At 43.3% G+C, this 23,146-nt stretch overlaps 1 protein-coding gene across 1 annotated transcript in view; it reads left to right on the top strand.

Moving 5' to 3' along the window:
- The window catches only part of CDH20 (cadherin 20, type 2), a 48,809-nt gene that overhangs the window by 9,552 nt on the left and 16,111 nt on the right, over window positions 1-23,146 (top strand). Inside the window, exons 2-6 of the mRNA XM_010854820.1 lie at window positions 1,002-1,296; window positions 2,037-2,156; window positions 4,956-5,123; window positions 8,461-8,648; window positions 18,985-19,238. Of these exons, the coding sequence (XP_010853122.1) occupies window positions 1,002-1,296; window positions 2,037-2,156; window positions 4,956-5,123; window positions 8,461-8,648; window positions 18,985-19,238 (1,025 nt within the window). The remainder of the gene's footprint in view (window positions 1-1,001; window positions 1,297-2,036; window positions 2,157-4,955; window positions 5,124-8,460; window positions 8,649-18,984; window positions 19,239-23,146) is intronic.

Here is a 23,146-nt window from a genome sequence, read left to right as displayed (position 1 = left end):
GGACTTTATCACTGAACTGTGCAAGCCCAGCAACAAGAGTTAGTGGTGACTGACTGCGTGTAATTAATTTTTCGTTGCCCTCTTAGAGAAGGACTGTTATAAGATGGCACAAAACTCTAGGGTTCTTGCCACTTATACACATTGACTATAATTAGAGCTGCAAGAGTTTATTTCTAGGCTTAAAATGAGCGCTGTGCCCCTGGGCTCATTTTGAGAGTCATCACAGAGTACTTTGGGAGGAAATATAGTTGGATGGGCAGATAAAAGCATGTGCCTACCACAACCTTCTACATACAGATTTGAGTGAGTCAATTACAAGGCCAGAAACGGGTCCCAACAAAATGATAGATACCCTGACACAGAGAATAACAACCAGCTGTAAAACTCCATTTTGATACCTGCAACAGAAGCAAGCAAAGTCCTACTGAGGGAAGCTGTGGAACTGAGAGGATTCCGAGGGCCCCCAGAAGTCATTCGGTATCTACGGCACAGTGGCCACAGACGGTTTTTATTCGCTGCTTCATCAGCTTCTCAGCCAACCTGGATGGTCCTAAAGTTTTTGAAATTCCAAAATAATTTACATCAACACTTTTACACTTTTAAATGTTTACACTCATCCCTTAAAAAAGACTAAATGGAAAAGCTGGATTCCTCCTCATTAGACTTGCTCCTGTTATACACGGGACAACACAGCAGGGGACACAATACAATACAGTACGGGTCCGACACGTCCCAGAACGCCTGTTGTCTGTACTTCTCAGGGAGAGAACTTTAAAAATAGTACTAATGATACTGAATGTGAAGTGGAGAAATTTTGCTTGTTCATCAACTTATATTTGCTCTTTGATACAGCCATGTTCAAAGCAGGTTAGTTCTTTGTATAAGGAAACATTTGAGTGGGAAACAGTCTTCCTGTTTGAAAGGAAATCATACACTTGTACCATACTGAGAATCTGTTTATTTTCGACACCTGTTGAGAGGTCGGTGCTTTTCCCCCTCAGCTTCATTCAGACATGGACCGGGGAGATGGCTCCATCAAATACATCCTCTCGGGAGAAGGCGCAGGCGTCGTGTTTACCATCGACGACACCACTGGCGACATCCATGCCATTCAGAGGCTCGACCGAGAGGAGAGGGCCCAGTATACTCTCAGGGCTCAGGCCCTGGACAGGCGCACGGGCAGGCCGATGGAGCCGGAGTCCGAATTCATCATCAAAATCCAAGACATCAACGACAACGAGCCCAAGTTCCTGGATGGGCCTTACGTCGCCACGGTGCCGGAAATGTCACCAGTGGGTAAGGCGGGCATGCACTGATCCTCACCAACAGCAGTCCCCCTCTAGAAGGCCCTCCCGCCTCAAGGTGGAGAAAGAAAGTGCAGAACAGCCCCCCAAACACAAAGCTGCACCGAGCCACTCAGACGTGAAATCAGCCACAGTGCAGACAGCAGCAACACTAAGCCTAGCGCTGTCACTCAGCTCTGGGTCTCCTGAATCGATTTTTATCCACGTATCTATCTGACCGCACCGGGTCTTGGTTGTGGCGCCTGGGATCTGGGATCTTCGACCTTTATTGCGCCACGGGAGATCTTTGGTTGCAGCATGTGGGATCTAGTTCCCCAACCAGGGACTGAACCTGGCTCCCCTGCACTGGGAGCGTGGAGTCTTAGCCACTGGACCACCAGGGCAATCCCCAGTTCTGCTTCTTAAAAAGCAAAACAAAAGATAGGTGGTAGATGGGCAGGCAGATAATGTCTGATTCATAAGGGAGAAGCGTTTTGGTATTACCGAAAGAGGAATGCGGGGCCCAAAGCCTGCGCTGGCCTTACAAGTCATTAAGAATTTAAGACACAAATAACTCCCATCCCCACTAAAGAGGTACTTCTGTGCTAAGCAGTTGTAGAAGCTTGACCTAGAAACAGGCCCTCCCAAGGAAGCAGACATAACATTTGCAAATGCTTAAAACTGCCCGTTCAGGCCTGCATCCAGTCTTGAGCAACTCCGCTTGAACGGGTGTCCACTGCCTCTCTTCCTCAGGGACTTCTGTCATCCAGGTGACGGCCACCGACGCTGACGACCCGACCTACGGCAACAGCGCCCGGGTGGTGTACAGCATTCTGCAGGGCCAGCCGTATTTCTCTGTGGACTCCAAAACAGGTACGTGCTGGGGCAGTCGAGTCAGAGGTATTTGTTTTATTCTCTACTAATTTGTAACTGCGATTTAGGACAGACACAACTCTCCATTTCAAGAACTCTGCAGACAGTGCACTAGCTCGGAAGATGGTTATAAGCGTCGGGATGAAGAGAGCAAACTAGCACTGCCTGCGGGGTCAGAGCAGCGCGGCGTACAGACGGTGTGCTGGTCTGCTGGGAGACGCCCGAAGAACTGCCTCTGCAAAAGGACCTCCTCACCAGCCTTCAAAGAAATAATAATATCAATAATGCTATGGCTGTACTCACTCCCCAGGAGTAAGGTCTTTCATAACTTCAAGAAGACCCAAGAGGACTGGCATAGTAACCTGGGCTCACTATAGAACCAGGATAATTGGTTTTGAAACTAGAAAGAGCCTTAGGCAAATCTTCCAGTCCATCGCCACTCATTTAGTGGACAAGGAAGTCGTGACTGGAGACCTAACAAAGCGCTCCTGGTTGTAGATGTGTCGCCTGACCCGCGGTCCAGCGTTCCTCCCGCCAGTCCACCCCGTAGTAAGCTGAGAGCAAGGCTGGAATGAAGGGAGCTCAGAGCATGGGGTGTGGGCCCCGAGAAAGGAGGTGCTCAGAGGGACGCTCCGACAGGGGGAACACCTAGGGAGCTGGGCAGGCACGGGCCACGTCTAGAAAAGAACAAGGCAACAGCCAACAAGTCAGTTTGCTTTGGGTGTTCTGTTTTGTTTTCAGTTTTACTCAGGAACCTTGACAACAGAATGTATAGTTTATCTATGAAGAATTCCCTTTAACCATTTTGAATTGGGCAGAGCAACTCAGATATCATTGCTATTAATATATAATAATATATTATTCCATATTGTTATCTTGCACTTGTGCCAGACTTTCTCCCTTTTAAAATACATTCATAGATCTCATCATATTTGAGCATCCCAACAATCTTGTAAACTTGTGAAATATATGGAAGCATTATTACTTCATTTTACATATGGGAAAATTAACATATGGACCTAAGAGTAATTAACAAAAAAAATGGAGCAAAGAAACTTACAACCACAGAGACAAAGTCAAGGCCAAACACTCAAAGTCATCTCTTTACATGAAATAGAAAAAAACACATTTTATTAGCAACCTGATATAATTTTTTCCACAAGTCCTCGGGGAACCAGGCATTCAGAAAATTATGTCATAAAAGTAGAGAGTATAAATTAGTAGGAGGAAAGAAAAAAAGGTTCCAGTTAGGGATTTCTATAAAATAGTAATTTTAACCATTCTACAAATGGAGGGAGGGACCATGAGGGGGTGCCCACAGGGAGGAAAAATACAGGCAGGAAGAGGGTAATATGTCCTTTACATCGTTAAGAGGAAACTTATATTATTTTGACAGCTCCCAAGGGGCATCTATAGTGTTAAGGTCAAAAATACATAAAAAGATAGTTACTGCCATGCCCAGGGAGCATTTATAAAAAGAAAACACTGCATATTTCACTTTAGACTGTCGCTGCTGTAATGCGACATATACATTATAGGAGTAAAGCGAGGACAGGTTTGCGGTTCCCCGTTTCTCCCCGTGGCATGCAAAAGGCCTACTGAGCCAAGGATCATGTTTAAACGTGCAGTAAACAAGCCTTTAATCTTTGCCTAGAGAGCACAGAAGTCAGCTTTTCTAAGTGGAAGCGTTAAAAGGAGGATCAAACATGCCCACACATCCTTGGCAGGATCAAAACAACACATTTCACAGGATTCTGACTTAGACCCTTCTCCCTAAATGGAAGCACATTATCATACCCTGATGTTGCACATCGTCTGGGCAAGTTCATCTCGTATGGATGTTAACAATAAACATCTCAGAGCATCTTTTATGCTGTCTTAACTCACAGCATACAGTGAAGCACGGAGGTAGGAAGAACCTAATAAAACGGATTGAACATACAACGACAAAGAAGAGCAAATCTGAATTCCACCCCTGCTTCCAGGCCCTGGAGAGGCAGGAGCAAGCAGCCTGGGAATGGGAAGAAGAGTCCCTCACACTAGTAGGGCTCTAGCGACTGGAGAGAGAGCTAAAGGAGAAGGATCTAAAATCGCAGACTTGCTGACTGTGAGGCTTTGTTTCCCCACCTGAAGCCCAGTTTTGTTTGGTGAGACAGAGCAGCCCTGAAGTCGCTGCAGACCAACAGGTCCCAGGTCTGTTAGAGGGCCACTGCTGCCACCTGCTGGTCTTTCTCGGGAATGCGCCGTAGAAACCAGCCCGCCAAGCCCGACTCCATGGAGGGGTCTGAGTGAGCTCCTGGAGTTGGTGATGGACAGGGAGGCCTGGCGTGCTGTGGTCCACGGGGCCGTGAAGAATCGGACACGACAGACCGACTGAACTGAACTGAAATGGCCCTTCCAGCTGTAACAATCTTTACTCATTCACCCTCTGTTTAAGCACAGCATTTTTTTTTTTTTTAAGCTGGGGATTCCCTGATGGCTCAGTGGTAAAGAATCTGCCTGAAATGTAGGAGGCGCGGGTTCAATCTCTGGGTTGGGAAGATCCCTTAAGAGGGAAATGGCAGCCCACTCCAGTATTCTTGCCTGGGAAATCCCATGGACACAGGAAACTGGCGGGGTACAGACCATGGGATCGCAGAAAGTTGAACACGACTGAGCTAAAAGGACATTCTGACCGCAAGTGTAATAAAACAGGTGTCTTGCGTCTCTGACAAGGCACAGGGAGAAGCCTAGAACCCAGTCTTTAAAATGGGACTGGTGGTTTTGCTTTTAAAAACAAAGCTCGTTTCTATCCTGCAGGGGTAATTAGGACTGCGCTCATGAACATGGACCGAGAAGCCAAAGAGTACTATGAAGTGATCATCCAAGCCAAGGACATGGGAGGGCAGCTCGGAGGGCTGGCGGGGACCACGACGGTCAACATCACCCTCTCAGATGTCAACGATAACCCACCCCGCTTCCCCCAGAGTGAGTACCCAACCGGCAAGAGTGCAGCTCTCAAGTCAGAGGGACGCAGCTGTGACGGAGGCGAAAGAGAAAGGCCGGTCTGAGTCCCTCTTTGAGTTCAGTTATTCCTGGGTTCCTTTCTGACATTTATCATGCAATTCTCACATCACCATTTCCCTCCTAGATCCAACTTCCCAGACCACTAAACCAGTGTTGCTCCCTCCAGAGCCCTTTTAGACCCTTTTTTCCCTTGAGTGTCATGCCCTGACCGCTCCCCTCATACAATTAAATATTAAGCAAGAAGATTTTGTTGGGTAGGGATGAACCTGAGATTTGTAATATCTAAGTTTTTTTCACCTCTCTCCAACAAGAATCGATTTTTTGTGCCTGTTGAGAACGCATGCAGGGAGACTCAGCCAAAGCTTGAGGTGAACGTAGCGACCCACCGGATCACTTAACCCCCCAATTCACAGCAGGCACTGAGTGCTTGCTTTGTAAGGGCCCTGGGCATCAGGGGCACAAGATTCCTGAAGCGAAGTCCCTGACCTTGTGAAGCTTAAAGTCCACTTGGGAGAACATATACTTGGTACTCATCAAAGTTTAAGCAGGAAGCAGCCTCTGCTGTGCCACCTGGTTAGTGCAGAATGACGCCTTCACAATAAACCAAGATGAGTAAAAAACTTAATAAAAGGATGAGAGTTCAACTAGGTATTGAAGAATTAACACAGTCAAACAGGAGAAAAAATAAAACATTCCAGAAGGGGGAAGCTGTTCATTTACTTAAAAAAATTTTGTTTCAAGCAACATTCTAGATATGGGATATAAAGCCCTAGAAATAAAGCTGCAAATGTAATTTTATGTTCCAAGATCCTGAAAATGAAGACCTGCTCTCTTATTGATTCAAACATTCCGTTTCTAATGGAGGTCACTGCAAAGGTTTTGAGCAAGTGAGAGTCATAAGGAAAGGCTAAGCTGGTAGCCACGCAGAGCACTGGTTGGCAGGAATGGAGACTAGAAGCAGGAGTCTGGTAGGAGGCTTTAGCATGGGCCAGATTTGAACTGATAAGAATGTAAGGAAACAGAAGAAGTAGTGGAACGGGACAAATCAGAAAACTTGGATTTCTGTCTCTGATTTCTTGGCTAAGGGAAGGTGAAGTCAGAGATAACAATGATGTTGTAGGTCTGGGCGACAGGGAAAAAGATTGTTCTAATGGATGAAACTGAGGATCCCAGCGGGACAAGCGGCAAACAGGCAGGGAGGAAGACAGATGCTGCCTCGAACGTGAAGCGGCAGCAGGACACTCAGGCGGGATTAAGGAGAGTGGAGTACAGAGCTACGGCTGTGGAAAGGAGACCAGGAATGGAGGTGTGAATTTGAGAAGCAGATTCTAAAAGGGAGCAACTGGAGAAGTGAGAGCGGCAGAGCCAATCCCAGGTGAAAGACTCAACCAGGGAACCCAGGATCAACAACCACTAAAGGAAAACAGAGCCAAACCAGACCATCTGCTGAAAAGCCACACTGTGGGTAAACCATTTATCTATGTAAAAACAGGAGTAAAATTCAGATATTTACATACAGCTGGTATCCATAAAGTCCCCATGAGATGAAACCGAAAGACAAGATCCCAGATGAGTGTTTTACAAGTGATATGAACAAGGAGGTTACTAAGTTGATTGGTCCTACAGTTCGGAAGACTAGAGCATCATGAAACAGTTTATGAAATGACATATGGATTGGCTTCTTCCGTGCTCTGCTGACCCGTCTTTACCATTTCATGAACGGCTCACACTGTGCACACTAGATTCTTGAACGTCCCTGAACTGTCCTCTGGCTTTGTAATCTGAGACCAGACAGTGTCTCCGAGAAGGCAGAAAGAAGAAGAGCAGTTATTACTTCCGAGAAGGCAGAAAGAGAAGAGCAGTTACTACACAGTTCACATAGATTTGGACCTATTGCAGGGAAGTTAGATTGCCTTCCTTCCTTTTCACAAATATTATCATAACTGATTAGGGGCTGTTGACACAATGACACACCTCCTATTTTATACTGAAGAAGCTCCATCATCTTTAATTTAACCAAATATAATGGAATATCAAGACCTCAGGCTACTTATTTCTAATATAATGCATTATGTGTAGAAATTGTACGGACGAGATGTTTGTTTTGACACAGAACGCCTGACTTTCCTGGAGAAAATTGTTTTTCCCAAACATATTCTGCAATAGCAAAGTCTGCTCCATCAACAACTCTGGAAGAGAATGCAAAGAGATCATGAAATCCAAGCGCCTGCGGTTTAGCACAGACATTAGCCACTTCCTGGCTCACGTTGGCGAAGAACAGGCATCGTTTCTCCTCCTGTGCGAGGGAGGCCGCTGAGCGCTGGCTGGGTGCCATCAGCCCCCAGGTCAACGTGAGAAGGCAGCGCTCACACCCCGACTTCCCAGGGTCACACCCCACAGCCCGCAATGCGCAGGAGAACCAGAGGCGCCGTGTACCTACCGAGGTACCGAGAAGGTGGTTGTTTGCTTGAGTCTGTAGTCATCCACACCATGACTGACAGGAGAGTGAGGAGCGTCAAAGGGCTGAGCCCCAGAGAAGCAAGTTAATGAAAATGCTCCTCCGCGGAGATGAACACGAACTGAACGAGTGGATTCAGGCTATCAGGCTGAAAAGAACATCACCGGCCCTGAGCTCCCCACACAGGTGAGAACTCTGGGGGTATCATCCTCCAGAAAAGAGAACTAGAAGCACCGAGATGTGTCCGTGAAGAAGCCGCCAGGGCGCAGGCCCCAGGGCAGTCACCCCGAGGGACGGCCAGCGCAGAAGCCGGCAGAGCGCGGCTCCGGGGCCGGGCCTCCCCGGCAGGGCGCTGGTCAGCACCGAACGTGGGCAGCTGGACACGGACGGGTGCTCGGCGTGCCGGCCGGGCCACAGAGGAAAACGCTTGCGTCTCAAACACAAACGGAATACACGCGCACTTTGTGACCACAACAGAATTAACACTGGGGGACCAGTGCATCAGGAGGGACTGAAAGGCCGGAAAGCACGGCGCTCCCTACCACCCTGGACGTGCGTTCACTGAGGTGAGCATACTTTTGCTTTTGTCCTGTCCTACTCCTGGGATCCTGATCCACGTATCTTGGCCCCTCCTCATCCGACATCCAGTGCGGGCGATGACCCAGTAACATCTGCTTAGCCCTTTGGATCTCAGTTTTTTCATCGGTAGAACTCCAGTTTTAACTTTGGATGATGAAAAAGATGTTTTGCACAGCGTCGCAGATATGATGTGATACAGGGGAGGCGTTTTTTTTGTGTAGTGACAGGTTATAAAAACTGCATGTTCTGACTTCTTCACAGAACATTACCAGATGAGTGTGTTGGAATCAGCTCCGGTTAGCTCCACTGTGGGGAGGGTGTTTGCCAAGGACCTGGACGAAGGAATCAACGCGGAGATGAAGTACACGATCGTGGATGGGGACGGGGCGGACGCATTCGACATCAACACGGATCCCAACTTCCAAGTGGGCATCATAACCGTGAAGAAGGTAACCGAGCTCCTTCTTCCAAGTCATTTCAGGGGAGGCTTTGAGCGTGTGTGCAATATTACTAAGGACTGTTATATTATTAATAGTATTGCTTTAAACCCTCTGATAAACACTTTCCTATCATTAAGAAAAAAAAACCTCTTGGACTTTCCTGGCAGTCCAATGGTTAAGACTCCAACTTACAGGCAAGGGCATATGCCGGCTCAGTTGCTCAGTTCTGCCCAACTCTTGGCGACCCCCGCAGACTGTAACCCCCAGGCTCCTCTGTCCATGGAATTAGCCCAGCAAGAACACTTGCCTGGGATGCCATTTCCTTCTCCAGGGGATCTTCCCAACTCAGGGATCGATCCACCCACATCTCCTGTGTCTCCTGCATTGGCAGGCGGGGTCTTTAACACTAGCACCACCCAGGAAACCCCAGGGCAAGGTGTGCGGGTTCAATCCCTGTTCAGGGAACTCAGATCCTGTGTGCTGCACATCAAGGCCAAAAACACAGACAAAACAACAACAGAGAAAACCCCTTACTCCTTTTGTTCACATGTAAACACTGGCTATGACATCATTTTACAGGAAGGGTACCCTTCAGTTCAGTTCAGTCGCTCAGTCATGTCCGGCTGTTTGCGACCCCATGGACTGCAGCACGCCAGGCCTCCCTGTCCTTCACCAGCTCCCGGAGTTTACCCAAACTCATGTCCATTGAGTCGGTGATGCCATCCATCCATCTCATCCTCTGTCGTCCCCTTCTCCTCCTGCCCTCAATCTTTCCCAGCATCAGGGTCTTTTCAAATGAGTCAGTGTTTTATCAGGTGGCCAAAATATTGGAGTTTCAGCTTCTGCATCAGTCCTTCCAGTGAATATTCAGAACTGATCTCCTTTAGGATAGACTGGTTGGATCTCCTTGCAGTCCAAGGGACTCTCAAGAGTCTTCTCCAACACCACAGTTCAAAGGCATCAATTCTTCGGCACTCAGCTTTCTTTATAGTCCAACTCTGATATCCACACATGACTACTGGAAAAGCCATAGGTTTGACTAGACAGACCTTTGTTGGCAAAGTAGTGTCTCTGCTTTTTAATATGCTGTCTAGGTTGGTCATAGCTTTTCTTCCCAGGAGCAAGCTTCTTTCATAGCTGCAGTCACCATCTGTAGTGACTTTGGAGCCCAAGAGCCCAAGACAAAATGTGGTCCATTGGAAAAGGGAATGGCAAACCACTTCAGTATTCTTGCCCTGAGAACCCCATGAACACCATGAAAAAGCTCACTACTTAGCCACTTAAAAAAAAAACAAAAATCAAAAACCGTGTCGTAGCTTAATTCCCTAATAATGTTAATGACTTAACCAATATCTGCATTCGAATAACCTCATTTTGACCACAGTAAACTATCGATCAGATCAAGCAAACTATCCTATTATTATTAATCAATAAATAACAGGCAGGGGGTTTTAAATTGCTACATAAAGACCCACGGATGCTTACTAGACTTGGAAAGGCTTTATCAAGCATAGCTGCTGAGTGATGTCACCACTTGAAACTCTCTGCTTCATAGTAAGTTAATACGTTTCCTAAATGTGAGCTATCAATTCTGTGGCATAAAGCACATATGTATATACTCAGCTGAAGACAGAACCTAATAAAATTAGTTTTAACATCCTAATAAATATATCAGGATGTTAAAACTTTAATACAAAAAAGTACTGGTTTAATCTTCCTTTTCTTCTATTTCAAATACACTTTAAAACCCAAGATGTCTTAAATTATTTCTTCAATAAACATTTGTTGAGTGCCTACATATGTGCCAGGCACTGCATTTAATGTAGAAAGTAAATAAAATGACCAAAAACCTCTGCCTTATTGAAATTTACATTGTAAAAGGGGAAGAAGACTATCAAAACAGCAAGTAAGTCAATAAACTAGTATATTGGAAAGTAGTAAGTGCTGGGCAGGAGGGAGTGAGATCAGACGAGTCCACATGACTTCAAATTTAATTTCATGCTTGGGATTGGCCTTATATAGAAGTGACATTTATACAAAGACTTAAAGTGGGCAGAGTCGGGACATCCCTGGTTGTCCAGTGGCTGAGATTCTGTGTTCCCAACGCAGAGATCCCTGGTCAGGGAACTAGATTCCATGTACTGCAACCAAAGATCCCGTAGGCCACAACCAGGACCAGGTGCAGCCAAATGACTAAATATATATATAAAAAAGAAAAAGTAGGCAGAGTGGCAGCATAGAGTTGGGCAGATTGACGATGCACAATCCTAGGAGGAGCCCCACAAATGACTCTCGGTGAGAGCCGTGAATGGCAGCCCCGTGGATGAGGGAACGCGTAGTTAAAGAGTTCCAGACAAAGGGCCAGCCAGAGCACTGACCCTGAGATGGCACTCGGCCTGGCTTGTTTCAACAACAGAAAGGGGCTTTCTAAGGTTCGAGAAGGACACTAGCAGGAGATGAGGTCAGAAAAGGGACAAGGGGGCCGGGCTATGTTAGGACCGTGTATGCAGATAGAAGGACGCTGGCTAACGTGGAGAACCGGAGGATTTTAACAGGTGTGTGACATCACAGACTTCTACTATGAAATAATTACTGTGTAATCTGTTGGGAAAAGACCATAAGGGGCAAGAATGGAAATGGGGGACCAGCTGGGGCGCTATTGATAATCCAGTAAGAGAGGACGATGGCTTGGTCTAGGCTACTGGGAATGGAGGCAGTGAGAAGTGGTCGGAATCTGAATATATTTTGAAAGTAGGACTAACAGTCCTCTTTTTCTTTCACATCCTCATTCAATCTGTTAGGAAGAAAAAGAGGAGTCAGTTGAGCAACAAAGAGAATAGAGCTGGCGCTAAGTGAAATGGGGAAATATTTGGATTCCGTTCTGGGCATGTCCCATTTGCAATGTCTATTAGACACCTAAGTGGAGATATATAGTCGCTGTTGGTTTAGGAATCTGGAATTTGGAGAAGAGTTCTAAGTGAGAAATATAAATTTGAGAGTCAAAAATGGTACTTAAAGCAAGTAAAAAAATAATAATAATATGCCAAGGGACTGAGCATCACTAGAGAAGAGAGCAGTGAGGTCAGCCCTGTGGCACCCCAACGTGGTGAGGTCAGGGAGGGCAAAGACAAGCAAGGAGACTGAGGAGGGGAGACCAGGCAAGCAGAAGAAAATCAGGAGACTGCGGTGTCCTGGAAGGCAGGGAGACACTTTGCAAGAGAATAAAGTGACTGCCTGTAATAAATGCCATTAAAGGACATCGAAGTACACTGAAAACCATCACAGACTTTAGGAACATAGAGAGCACTGATGACCCTGACAAAAGCAATGAAATCATAACAGACTGTGGCATGAGCTAATGCGTTTAATAATAACCTTACTCTATACTGTTCCATAGAGCTAATGCTGCTTTAGAAGGAATGAAGGGAAGAGTTCATGTTTGTCCTGTGTTTATTGAAAGTGTAATCAAGTACAGCAAAAGAACAGATATATCCAGCATTCCTCCAACCAGAAATCTTTGTAACCAGCGCACAATGACCTCAAAACTGTGCAAAATGCTGACATTAATTTTGGGATCATCATATAAATTTGGATATAATTTAAATGTTGCAGTTTATTTTATTCATATTCTTTGAGGATTAATAAAAATTATAAAAGGTCATTAGAAATAATAATACAAAGTATGATAAGATTAAGAACGTCCCCCTACTATGTCAGTCAGTTCAGTCACTCAGTCGTGTCTGACTCTTCGTGACCCCATGGACTGCAGCCCGCCAGGCCTCCCTGTCCTTCACCATCTCCCAGAGTTTGCTCAAACTCCTGTTCATTGAGTCGGTGATGCCATCCAACCATCTCATCCTCTGTTGTCCCTTTCTCTTCCTGCCTTCGATCTTTCCCAGCATCAGAGTCTTTTCAAATGAGTCAGTTCTTCATCGAGTGGCCAAAATATTGGGAGTTTCAGCTTCAATATCAGTCCTTCCAATGAATATTCAGGACTGATTTCCATTATGATGGACTGGTTGGATCTCCTTGCAGTCCAAGGGACTCTCAAGAGTCTTCTCCAACACCACAGTTCAAAAGCATCAATTCTTCGGCACTCAGCTTTCTTTATAGTCCAACTCTCACATCCATACAGGACTACTGGAAAAGCCATAGGTTTGACTAGATGGACCTTTGTTGGCAAAGTAATGTCTCTGCTTTTTAATATGCTGTCTAGGTTTATCATAGCTTTTCTTCCAAGGAGCAAGTGTCTAATTTCATGGCTTTAGCCACCATCGGACTGCAGTGATTTTGAAGCCCCCAAAAAATAGTCTCTCACTGTTTCCATTGTTTCCCCATCTATTTGCCATGAAGTGATGGGACTTGATGCCATGATCTTAGTTTTTGAATGTTGAGTTTTAAGCCAGCTTTCTCACTCTCCTCTTTCACTTTCATCAAGAGGCTCTTTAGTTCTTCTTCACTTTCTGCCATAAGGATAGTGTTATCTGTGTATCTGAGGTTATTGATATTTCTCCTGGCAATCTTGATTCCAGCTTGGGCTTCATCCAGCCCAGCATTTCGCATAGAAGTTAAATAAGCAGGGTGACAATATACAGCCTTGACGTACTCCTTTCCCAGTTTAGAAACAGTCTTTTGTTCCATGTTCAGTTCTAACTGTTGCTTCTTGACCTGCATACAGATTTCTCAGGAGGCAGGTCAGGTGGTCTGGTATTCCCATCTCTTGAAGAATTTTATACAGTTTGTTGTGATCCACACAGTCAAAGGCTTTGGCATAATCAATAGAGCAGAAGTAGATGTTTTTCTGGAACTCTCTCGCTTTTTCAATGATCCAGTGGATGTTGACAGTGTGATCCCTGGTCCCCCCTATGTGGCGTGCCTCAAGTTATAAATTAATAATACATTGCTTACCATGACTGGTAACTATCAACAAGGTTAAAGTTCAAAGTTTTGGATAATTATTGTCTCTTTAAGGCAAAAATTACCTTTAAAAAATTAAGCAATCAAAGAATTTTTGAGGTTTCAGTATATTTTAAATTTTATTTTATATCTTAAAATAATATTTAATTCAACTCTTTGCAATCCCATGGACTGCAGCCCACCAGGTTCCTCTGTCCATGGATTTCCTAGGCAAGAATATTGGAGTGGGTTGCAATTTCCTACTCCAGGGTATCTTCCTGACTGAGGGACAGAAGCCAGGGCTCCGGCACTGCAGACACACTCTTCACCATCTTCTGCATCACAGGCACGGCCACCAGGGAAGCCCCCTTAGTAACAACACAATGCTATTAATTTATATCAAATTACTAGAATATATCTTAGACCTTACTGTAAGCCATTAATTTAAAAAATATTCTATTACAATTTTATATATAATGAGATTGATCACAGTGGTATGGCTGTATCTGAAAGGAATCTCAAAATGTCTCTTCTCCAGCTCCCTTACCTGGAGAAAAGATTAAATTTCATAAGACAGAACACTGTCTTTCATTGTCATTGCTAAAACTAGATCCATGTTTAATCAAAATATTTATCAGTTTTGCCAAGGTCACTTGGATTTCTCTTCTGAACTTATGAGGTGTCAGAAAATGGAATTAAGAAAGAGGTCAATAAGTTGAGTAGATGGACAAGTCAAATATAATGAATACTTTGGAGGCTACTGACTGATCAGTCTATACTTTTGGAACAACAGTCACTCAGATGCTCAATCCACACCCATCTTCCTACTTTACCATTAATAACGTCATGTAAAATTGAAACAAAAGTTCTGCTTTTGATTTATTTCTTTCAGGCCTATTATTTGTCTAAAATAGCACATACTTTTTCAAAAAGAGAAATTAAGTTGAATTGATAGAATTGGATCTTCATAAAACCACACTGATTACTACTCAGTACCTTGGGTCTTTTTGGCTTTCAAGTAATCAATCAATTGATGTTCAGTCTCTTAATTTAAATGCTTCAAAGATAACTTGAAATATATAATTTTCAGGATATTCTTTATTCTGTGTATGAGCTTGATCTATGTCTTCAGCGTGTCTGCCACCTTCCAGCATTCAATAGACAATTGTTTCCAGTCCACTCCCCTTAGGCCACAAAGCAGAAAACTTTTGTATTTTAGCAAACCTAAGGTGCCATGAATTCTCATCTTTGTTGTAGATATCACATAAAAAAAAAAAAAAAGACTCTGCTAGTTTTAATGGTGCAGTGCCTTCTTATTCCTCGGTCTGTAGTCACCGGAGAAGCTCTTGCAAACACAGACGTATTTGCTTCACTAATACCAGTGCTGTTGCTTCCATGTCATTTTTCCTACACAACAACTTTTGTTTCAATGTTGAATCATAATGCAATCTTTTTAAAGACATTTTAGAAGGCAGCAAAATTCAACACATGTATTACCAACACGCACAGAACTCAAATGAAGTACAGCATTGATGACTTTGACCAGGTTTAGCCAGCCGAGACACTGACCACTACATCCCGCCTCCTACATCCCGCACTCCTACAGGGTGCCATCAATTGCAGAAGCAACTCTATATCCAAAATGTCAAAATATGAATAAGTTTATATTGTTCAATCACTGAAATATACCAATAAAACATCTGTATATATCGCCACTCAACTAGTACACGTTAATACATTGACAAACTTTTGCACTACACAATGTAACAACATTTTGGGCACTGGGGACAGAGAAGGCAATGGTACCCCACTCCAGTGCTCTTGCCTGGAGAATCCCATGGACGGAGGAGCCTGGTGGGCTGCAGTCCATGGGGTCGCACAGAGTCGGACACGACTGATGCGACTTAGCAGCAGCAGCAGCAGCAGGCACTGGGGAATAAAAATCTGACTAAATCATAGTCTTTGCCCTAGTATCATGAAGGCAACTAACACAGAAAGAAAGTAAGACAAAGTGCTGTGGCAGAAGAGGGAATGATTAATTCCGCTGAGGGGACTGCATTACTATTTTCTGACATAATTTTCATTACTCAACTTTCAAGGATACAATGACTTCATTTTTATGTGCTCCGACTCTAGGAAATTTCCTGAATTTAACTAGGGGTCTCAGACATTTCTACTCTTTTATTTATTATTTAAATATGTAAAAACAAGTACAAAAACTTTTCAAGAGAGAAATGTCAAACTCATATATCAATTATGGGCAATTTAAAGTTTAAGGTATTAAGGCAACATTTTCTTTAAATCTTAAGCAATAAAATTACTTAAGGGATACAATAACATTAAATAATATAAAAATGACTAACTTATTTGGGCTTCCCTTGTGGCATAGCTGGTAAAGAATCTGCCTGCAATGGGGGAGACCGGGGTTCAATCCTTAGGATGGGAAGATCCCCTGGAGAAGGGAAAAGCTACCCACTCCAGTATTCTGGCCTGGAGAATTCCACGGACTGTATAGTCCATGGGGTCACAAAGAGTTGGACAGGATTGAGCAACTTTCACTTCACTTCACTTCAAGTAAGCTATTTAAAAAGAAATTTTAACAATAATTAAAAACTCACTGTAGTCTTTCAACAGACAGTACTAGAAAAATTGGACATCTGTATCCAAAAAAAAATAAAAGAGAACCTTGATTCATACCTATAAAAATAAATGTAGGTGATCTACCTAAATATAAAAAACTAAAACTATAAAATTTCTAGAAGAAAATATAGGAGAAAACTTTGTGACCCTGGTTAGGTGATTTCTTAGATATGACACCAAAACCCCAATCTACAAAATAAAAAGTGATAAATGAGATTTTATAAAATTTAAGAGTTTCTTCTCATCACTGATAAAAGAGTGAAAAAACAAATCACAGATTGATAAAAAGTATTTGCAAATCCCTGTCTGATAAAGGACTGTAATATAAAATACACAAAGACCTCTTCAGGAAGACATAAAGGTGCTCAGCATCATTAGGCATTAGGGGAATGCAAATCAAAACCACCGTGAGATACCGCCGCACACCCACTAGGATGCTAACATCAGAAAAACTGACAAAACCAAATGGTGACAAGAACGTGGAGCAACTAGAACTCTGATACATTCCTGGCGGGAATGCAAAATGGTACAGCCACTTTGAAAATTGGTTTGGAAGTTTCTTATAAAGTTAGAAATATACTTGCCATATACTCCTACAATCCCACTCAAAGGTATTTACCTAAGTGAAGTGAAAACCTGTGCTTCCACAAAAACCTGTCTACAAATGTTTATAGTGGCTTCATGCATAGCTGTCAGAAATTGGGAACAACATCCTCCACTGGAGGATGGATAAATTGTGGTATATCCATATAACGGATCTTCCCAACCCAGGGATCAAACCCAGGTCTCTTATGTCTCCTACATTGGTAGGTGGGTTCTTTACCACTAGCTCCCCCTGGGAAACCCGTATCATGGAATACTACTTGACAATAAAAGGGACAAACTCCACATTCACAAAGACACGGATGCATCTCAAATGCATATGTTAAGTGAAAGAAACCAGACTCAAAAGACTACATACTGAATGACTGCATATATATGACAATCTTGTAATGGGGACACAAAATAGATCAGTAGGTGCCAGGGGTGGGATTTGACCACAAAGAAGCATTGGTCAGGAGGTAACAGGGTGATGGAACTGTTCTGTATCTTAATTATCATAGGAAACACATACATGTCTGTATACATTTCTCAAAACTTGCAAAACGTTACACTAAAAAATATGAATTTTAAGGTATATAAATTACACCTTAATTTTTATGAAATTCTTGCCAAATTAGAAAAATGACTTAAAATTACAGGAACAACATATTTTGCCTAGCTCAAACCTAACATAAACAATCAGTGTCCACTTTGGGTTACTTCTACATAGGGACACAATTCTGAAAGAATTCAATGTATTAATAAATTACCAGGAAATACAGATGTTTAGACTTAAAAGAGTAGCATAAATAAATTGGTAAATCTATTCCGTCAGATTTACTGAAACCTGAGTGGCAGACTTTCCTGTTTATGAAAACCCTGCCTTTTGACGAGGATTTCTGGAGCCAAGGAGGCTGGTAGGAATGGCTCCTTGGTTCAGATGAGAATGGTGGACTCTAAGAAACAAAGAGTACAGCCTATGGTGCTAAGTAAATATGGAACAAGTGGTGAATCAACAACAGCAACAAAATAAACAAACATCTTGGTTAGAATTTGAAAATAATAAATTTAGTTAAAGCAATTTCTCCTGTTTGTTTCTCAAAAGCAAACTAGTTGCTTAAATAGACACTTGCCTCTTTCTAACATGAAATGTGCTGACATGCAGCATATTTTATGAAAAAAAAAAAAAAAAGGCTAAGTCACCACTTAAGCTGACATGTGACTTTTAAGCTTTAAGAACTGCTTTCCTATCCTCTGCAATTATTGTATAGAAATGAGTTTCCCTGATTCTTAAAATTATTAATGATATTTTGAAGTGTTGCTTAAAACTTTTATACATTTTTGTCAGTTTAAAAGAAAACATAAATGGATTATTCTTAAAGAGATAGCATTCAAGTCTACTTTCTGCCTTGAAGTGCTGTATTTAACATAAAATATTCTGAAGGGAGACAGGGAGATTCAAAAAAGGAAGTGCCAAAAAGGTTATATGTCATGACACGGGATTTTATTAGACAAAGTTAAACTTTTGTGGATGAGCCCTGAATGAGGACTCTAAAAGTCCTACACAGCCTTTCCACCCTGACTCGGACAACCACATCAGCTCTGACCAGTCTTCTAGATCTCTGAGTCTGTTTCTTTAAGTGTAAAATGAGGCACTGGATCAGGTGTTTAAGAGATTGTCTATGATAAACTAAACACACAAATATTGATCTGACACAACGCACTAAGAACCTTCGTGAGGTGTTTACTGATAGTTCTTAGAAAAGATCACTATTGTCTCTGTACTTAAGATTTTTTTTTTTAAGGGAAAAAACAAAAAAGCCTAGGCCTCAGTTGCTTGGATATACTGAAACAGAACTCAAACTCACTTTTAATTATCATGACATCTTTTCAAATGAACAAGCCTTTCGAACGATGACCATGCAGATTACACAGTAGACAGGTCAAAGTCAGCCTTGCCCAGGGTGCAGTGGCTTTCTTCATCAGCAGGCTGGTTTGCTTTACTATCTCTGAAGCATCTACCATCCTCTTTGCTTTCTTTACCCAAATTGTTGAAACTGCAAGAACCATGGAACGAAAGAAAAATTTCACTTATTTTTTCTCTTGCCTCTTTCCCACCATTTTAATGCATTTGGGAAACTACCCGCCAGCCATCAGTATCATCCATCCTTTAGAACCTTGACACATATGCTCCTAACTAAGCAATCTTCCTGTCCTTACTTCTCAGCCCCTGAGTTTTGAAAGAAAGAAAAGCTACACCTTAAAAGTGGAGGGCGCCAACCCTCACCTCGAGATGCGGTTTCTGAACCTGGGCCCATTTCAAGACACGACCACGGTGCACATCAGTGTGGAGGACGTGGACGAGCCCCCCGTGTTCGACCCTGGCTCTTATTTTGTGGAGGTACCTGAAGATGTGGCGATTGGGACAACAATACAGACCATCTCCGCCAAGGACCCGGATGTGACCAACAACTCAATCAGGTTTTTCCACACATTTCACCTTTGCCTTATATCTGAGAATCTGCCCTTGAATCTAATTTTCTAGCACTTTTTCTTTTTGCTTCTTCCATCTCTGGAGACTTTTTCTCTAAATGCCTTTTTTTTTCTTTTCATATTATTAGAAGTGAAGTATCATTATGACTGCAACTCCCTGTGAACTGGTTCAGCAACACACATACACACACCCCTCAGTGCTCAGTCGTGGCCTTACTGACATTTAGGGGTAGATAATTTTTTGTTGAGTAGGGAATCATATACATTTTACAATGTTTAGCAGCATCTCTGGCCTCTACCTGCTTAAAAAAAAAAACCGTAGCATCCCCTGAGTTGTAATAATCTATAAAGTCTGACTCTTGGCACATCCCATAGTCTGTAGCCCGCCAGGCTCCTCTGCCCATGGGATTCTCCAGGCAAGTGTACTGGAGTGGACTGCCATTCCCTTAGGCTCCAGGGAATCTTCCCAACTTCGGGATCAAAGCTACATCTCCTGTGTCTCCTGTACTGCAAGCGGATTCTTTACCCACTGAGCCATCAGGGAGGCCCCCAAAAAAGACCCCAGATGTTGCCAAACAGACACATGGATATCAAAGCATTAAAAACTGTTGAATCTTAGTGGTGAATATAACAGCAATTATTGTACACTCAATTTTTCTGAATGTTTGACATTTTTAAAAAAATGGAAAAAATAACATACATAAACACATATTTCCATATACTATAGAAAGAACAGACATAGGAAACTCCCACTGTTGTCTACAGCTTTGATGCCTCGTAGACTGACTGTCTATGGTAAGCCTACAGATCAGCCTCTCCAAAGTATGTTTTGAACATCAAGATTCCAGCCCAGGTGCTTCTCCCTCAAGAGCAGGCGGACAGCTGCTCTTATAGCCATGGCCACTTCCCATCGACCCTGGAACCAAAGAGCAAACAGCTGGTGGACAGGTTGACACTTCAGCCTTCCAGAGCAACTGCCAAGCCTCTGAAGCTTGACACAAAAGATCAGGGTTCCAAGGCTGTTTGGGGCCATCTGTCACGTTAATTGTCGAAAGCCACACAAATGGATCTCAGGCGTTGGCACAGAGTGCACAGTTTAAACACACCTCAGTTTGTCAGAGGCCTTTCTGTCAGCTGCTACTTCCCTCACCAGGTGCCATTTTGAAGGAAAATAAAGACGGTTCTCTCCTGAGATTAACCTTAGTGGGGGAAATCTGCTTCCTCTAACCAAGTAGCAAACATTTTACATTTTCAGGCATTAAAATGGCTAAAGTTATCTTGTTTCAATTCTGATACTTGATTTTTAGTAGGCAACAAATCTTTATAAGTTATGACAATTTTATACAAGTGCCAGTTCAATCTTAAGCTTTTTAAGTGTGTAAGATGGGAAGAAAGTAGTTAAATCATCAGTTCAATTCAGTTCAGTCACTCAGTCGTGTCCGGCTCTTTGCAACCCCATGAATTGCAGCACACCAGGCCTTCCTGTCCATCACCAACTCCCAGAGTTCACTCAGACTCACATCCATTGAGTCAGTGATGCCATCCAGCCATCTCAACCTCTGTCGTCCCCTTCCCCTCCTGCCCCCAATCCCTCCCAGCATCAGAGTCTTTTCCAATGAGTCAACTCTTTGCATGAGGTGACCAAAGTACTGGAGTTTCAGCTTCAGCATCATTCCCTCCAAAGAAATTTTTCCCCAAAAAACAACATAAGTAAATGAAACCAATTCTACTATAAATTTATATTTGTAATACAAACATTACTTTTATATCAAAAGCCAAGAATACCTATCTATCTTCTGATTGATCTACTCATATCAGAGAACTGTGGGGAAAACTTTAGAGAATAAAACTTTATGGAGGGAAAATGTTTGAAATAAAACAACAACAGTTGAAAAACTCAGATCCTATTTCTGAAAGAGTCAATGAGAATATTCAGTGGATAATTCCACATCTTTTTTCTAGATTCTGACTCTATAGACTCCTGAGTGGTAAGCACTGGAAATTTGATTTTGTCAGGAGTCACTCTACTAAATGACAAGCAAGAGACAGAAAGCAGTCAGGAACGAAAGAAATTCACACACACACACACACACACACCCCCCCCAGCATGAACATGCATTATCCAGGACTAAGGTTGTTATCTCAACACATATCTAGGAAGCAAAGAGAAATACCAGCAGACCTAGATCCACTGCAGGCATGGAGCAAAGGGAGGTACACAGTATGAGGGAATCCCGTCTGGCTAACAGAAGATGCTGCTTCAGGTGATAAGCTGTTGAAAAGGCGGGACAGCTGGGATCGGGATAATCTGCAGCGGGTGCCCGTCTACTCCAATAGAGCCCGGTCAGGAGGAATCCAGGAGTGAACAGGCGGGAGGCCCGGAGCAGGGACCAGGGGGCTTATTCTAGGGCAAGGGTCTAGGGCTTTATTTTTTTGAGCCACACCATGTGGCCTGCAGGAGTCTTAGCTTCCCCAACCAGGGATCGAACCTGTGCTTCCTGTGTGGGAGTGTTAACACTGGATCGCCAAGTAAGTCCTGACTTTAGGCCTTGAGAGAGAGACTGGCACGAGCGAGGCAACAGCCACAGGTCTGCTGAAGACTAACATCCCAGGACAGAGGTAAAACAGAATTCCACTTATCAGAACTGGAGATAATCGTCTCTCTGCATTTTGGTTGGAAAGAAGGATCAGAATGCACACAGCCAGATAGTCTCTGGCTCTGTACTGTCCCACAGGAACAAAGTATGGTCCCTGGGCCGAAGCAGAACACTGGGGATCCTGGATTCTCAGAAAGAAGGCACCAGAAGTCAGATCTCTGGCGGTCACTTAATAAACCCATCTGCAAATTACTTTCCTGTTATCTTTCCTCAAATTGCTCATTTTCTCCTTTTTTCCTATAAAAGTTATTTTCTTTTAAAATACTTTGAATGTGTTATATGCTGCTTGGCTATCAAATTTATCTTCTGCATTTTAATTACCAAAAATGAGTTTCATATTCCTAAGAATAAAATACATATTAAATCATCTAAAAATTAACACATCACCCAGGTTAAAAATGCTATGGATAGAAAGGTCACTGACTTTTTAAAAAGATTATCAGGACTTTTTAAAAATTTATTTTCAATTGAAGGATAATTACTTTACAGAATTTTGTTGGTTTCTGCCAAACTTCAACATTAATCGGCCATAGGCATACATATGACATTATCAGGACTTTCATAATCTCATTTCTAGAAAGTTTATGGTGTGTTCAGGCATATAAGCTGGTCATCATTTACTAATAAAACCCAAAATCAAGTCTCCAGATTTAGTTATATATACGTGAAAGATATGTCTGGATCACCTAAATTTTTAATAAATGCTTGAGGAATCTCTAGCAAGCAGGAACCATTCAGCAACTGAAACAGGCTCTGCCAGTATGGAAACAGCTGGCCCTCTGTGCTTTCCTGGAGTGTGTGTGTGGATTTTGGGATCCTGTCCATGAAACTCTACTTTCAAATCGCTCCTAAATCCAGAGAATGTCCTCAGCCAAGTAAACGAGCAGGGAGCTCGATGAACACGAGCACTGTTCGCCCAAGGCAGTGTTGTGTGGATATGACACGCCTGTTAGGCCCACAGCAGGTGAGAGTATTCTAGCAGGAGAAAGGAAAGCCACCTGCATAATTCACCAGTGTCTCCCGATTTCCTCATTTTCCATCTGTATCTACACCTTTAAATTTGTTCTCCTGGCTCCTGAAAATTGGCCCAGTGTCCCGCTCAGAGTAAAGAATGCTCTCATTGCCTCAGGCCCACTCAGCCTGGCGGCCTCTCGGGGCAGCGCACCGAGGCTCAGCGCAGCATCGGCAGGCAGGCGGTCCGCCAGGCGTCCTGTCGGTTGGTTGGTTCCATCCCTCCAT

The sequence above is a fragment of the Bison bison genome, unplaced genomic scaffold (genome assembly GCF_000754665.1).
Source record: "Bison bison bison isolate TAMUID 2011002044 unplaced genomic scaffold, Bison_UMD1.0 scf7180017864349, whole genome shotgun sequence".
In the NCBI taxonomy this organism is placed as follows: Eukaryota; Metazoa; Chordata; class Mammalia; order Artiodactyla; family Bovidae; genus Bison; species Bison bison.
The sequence above is the reverse complement of the archived record's forward strand: the minus strand, read 5'-3'. Positions and strand labels throughout refer to the sequence as shown.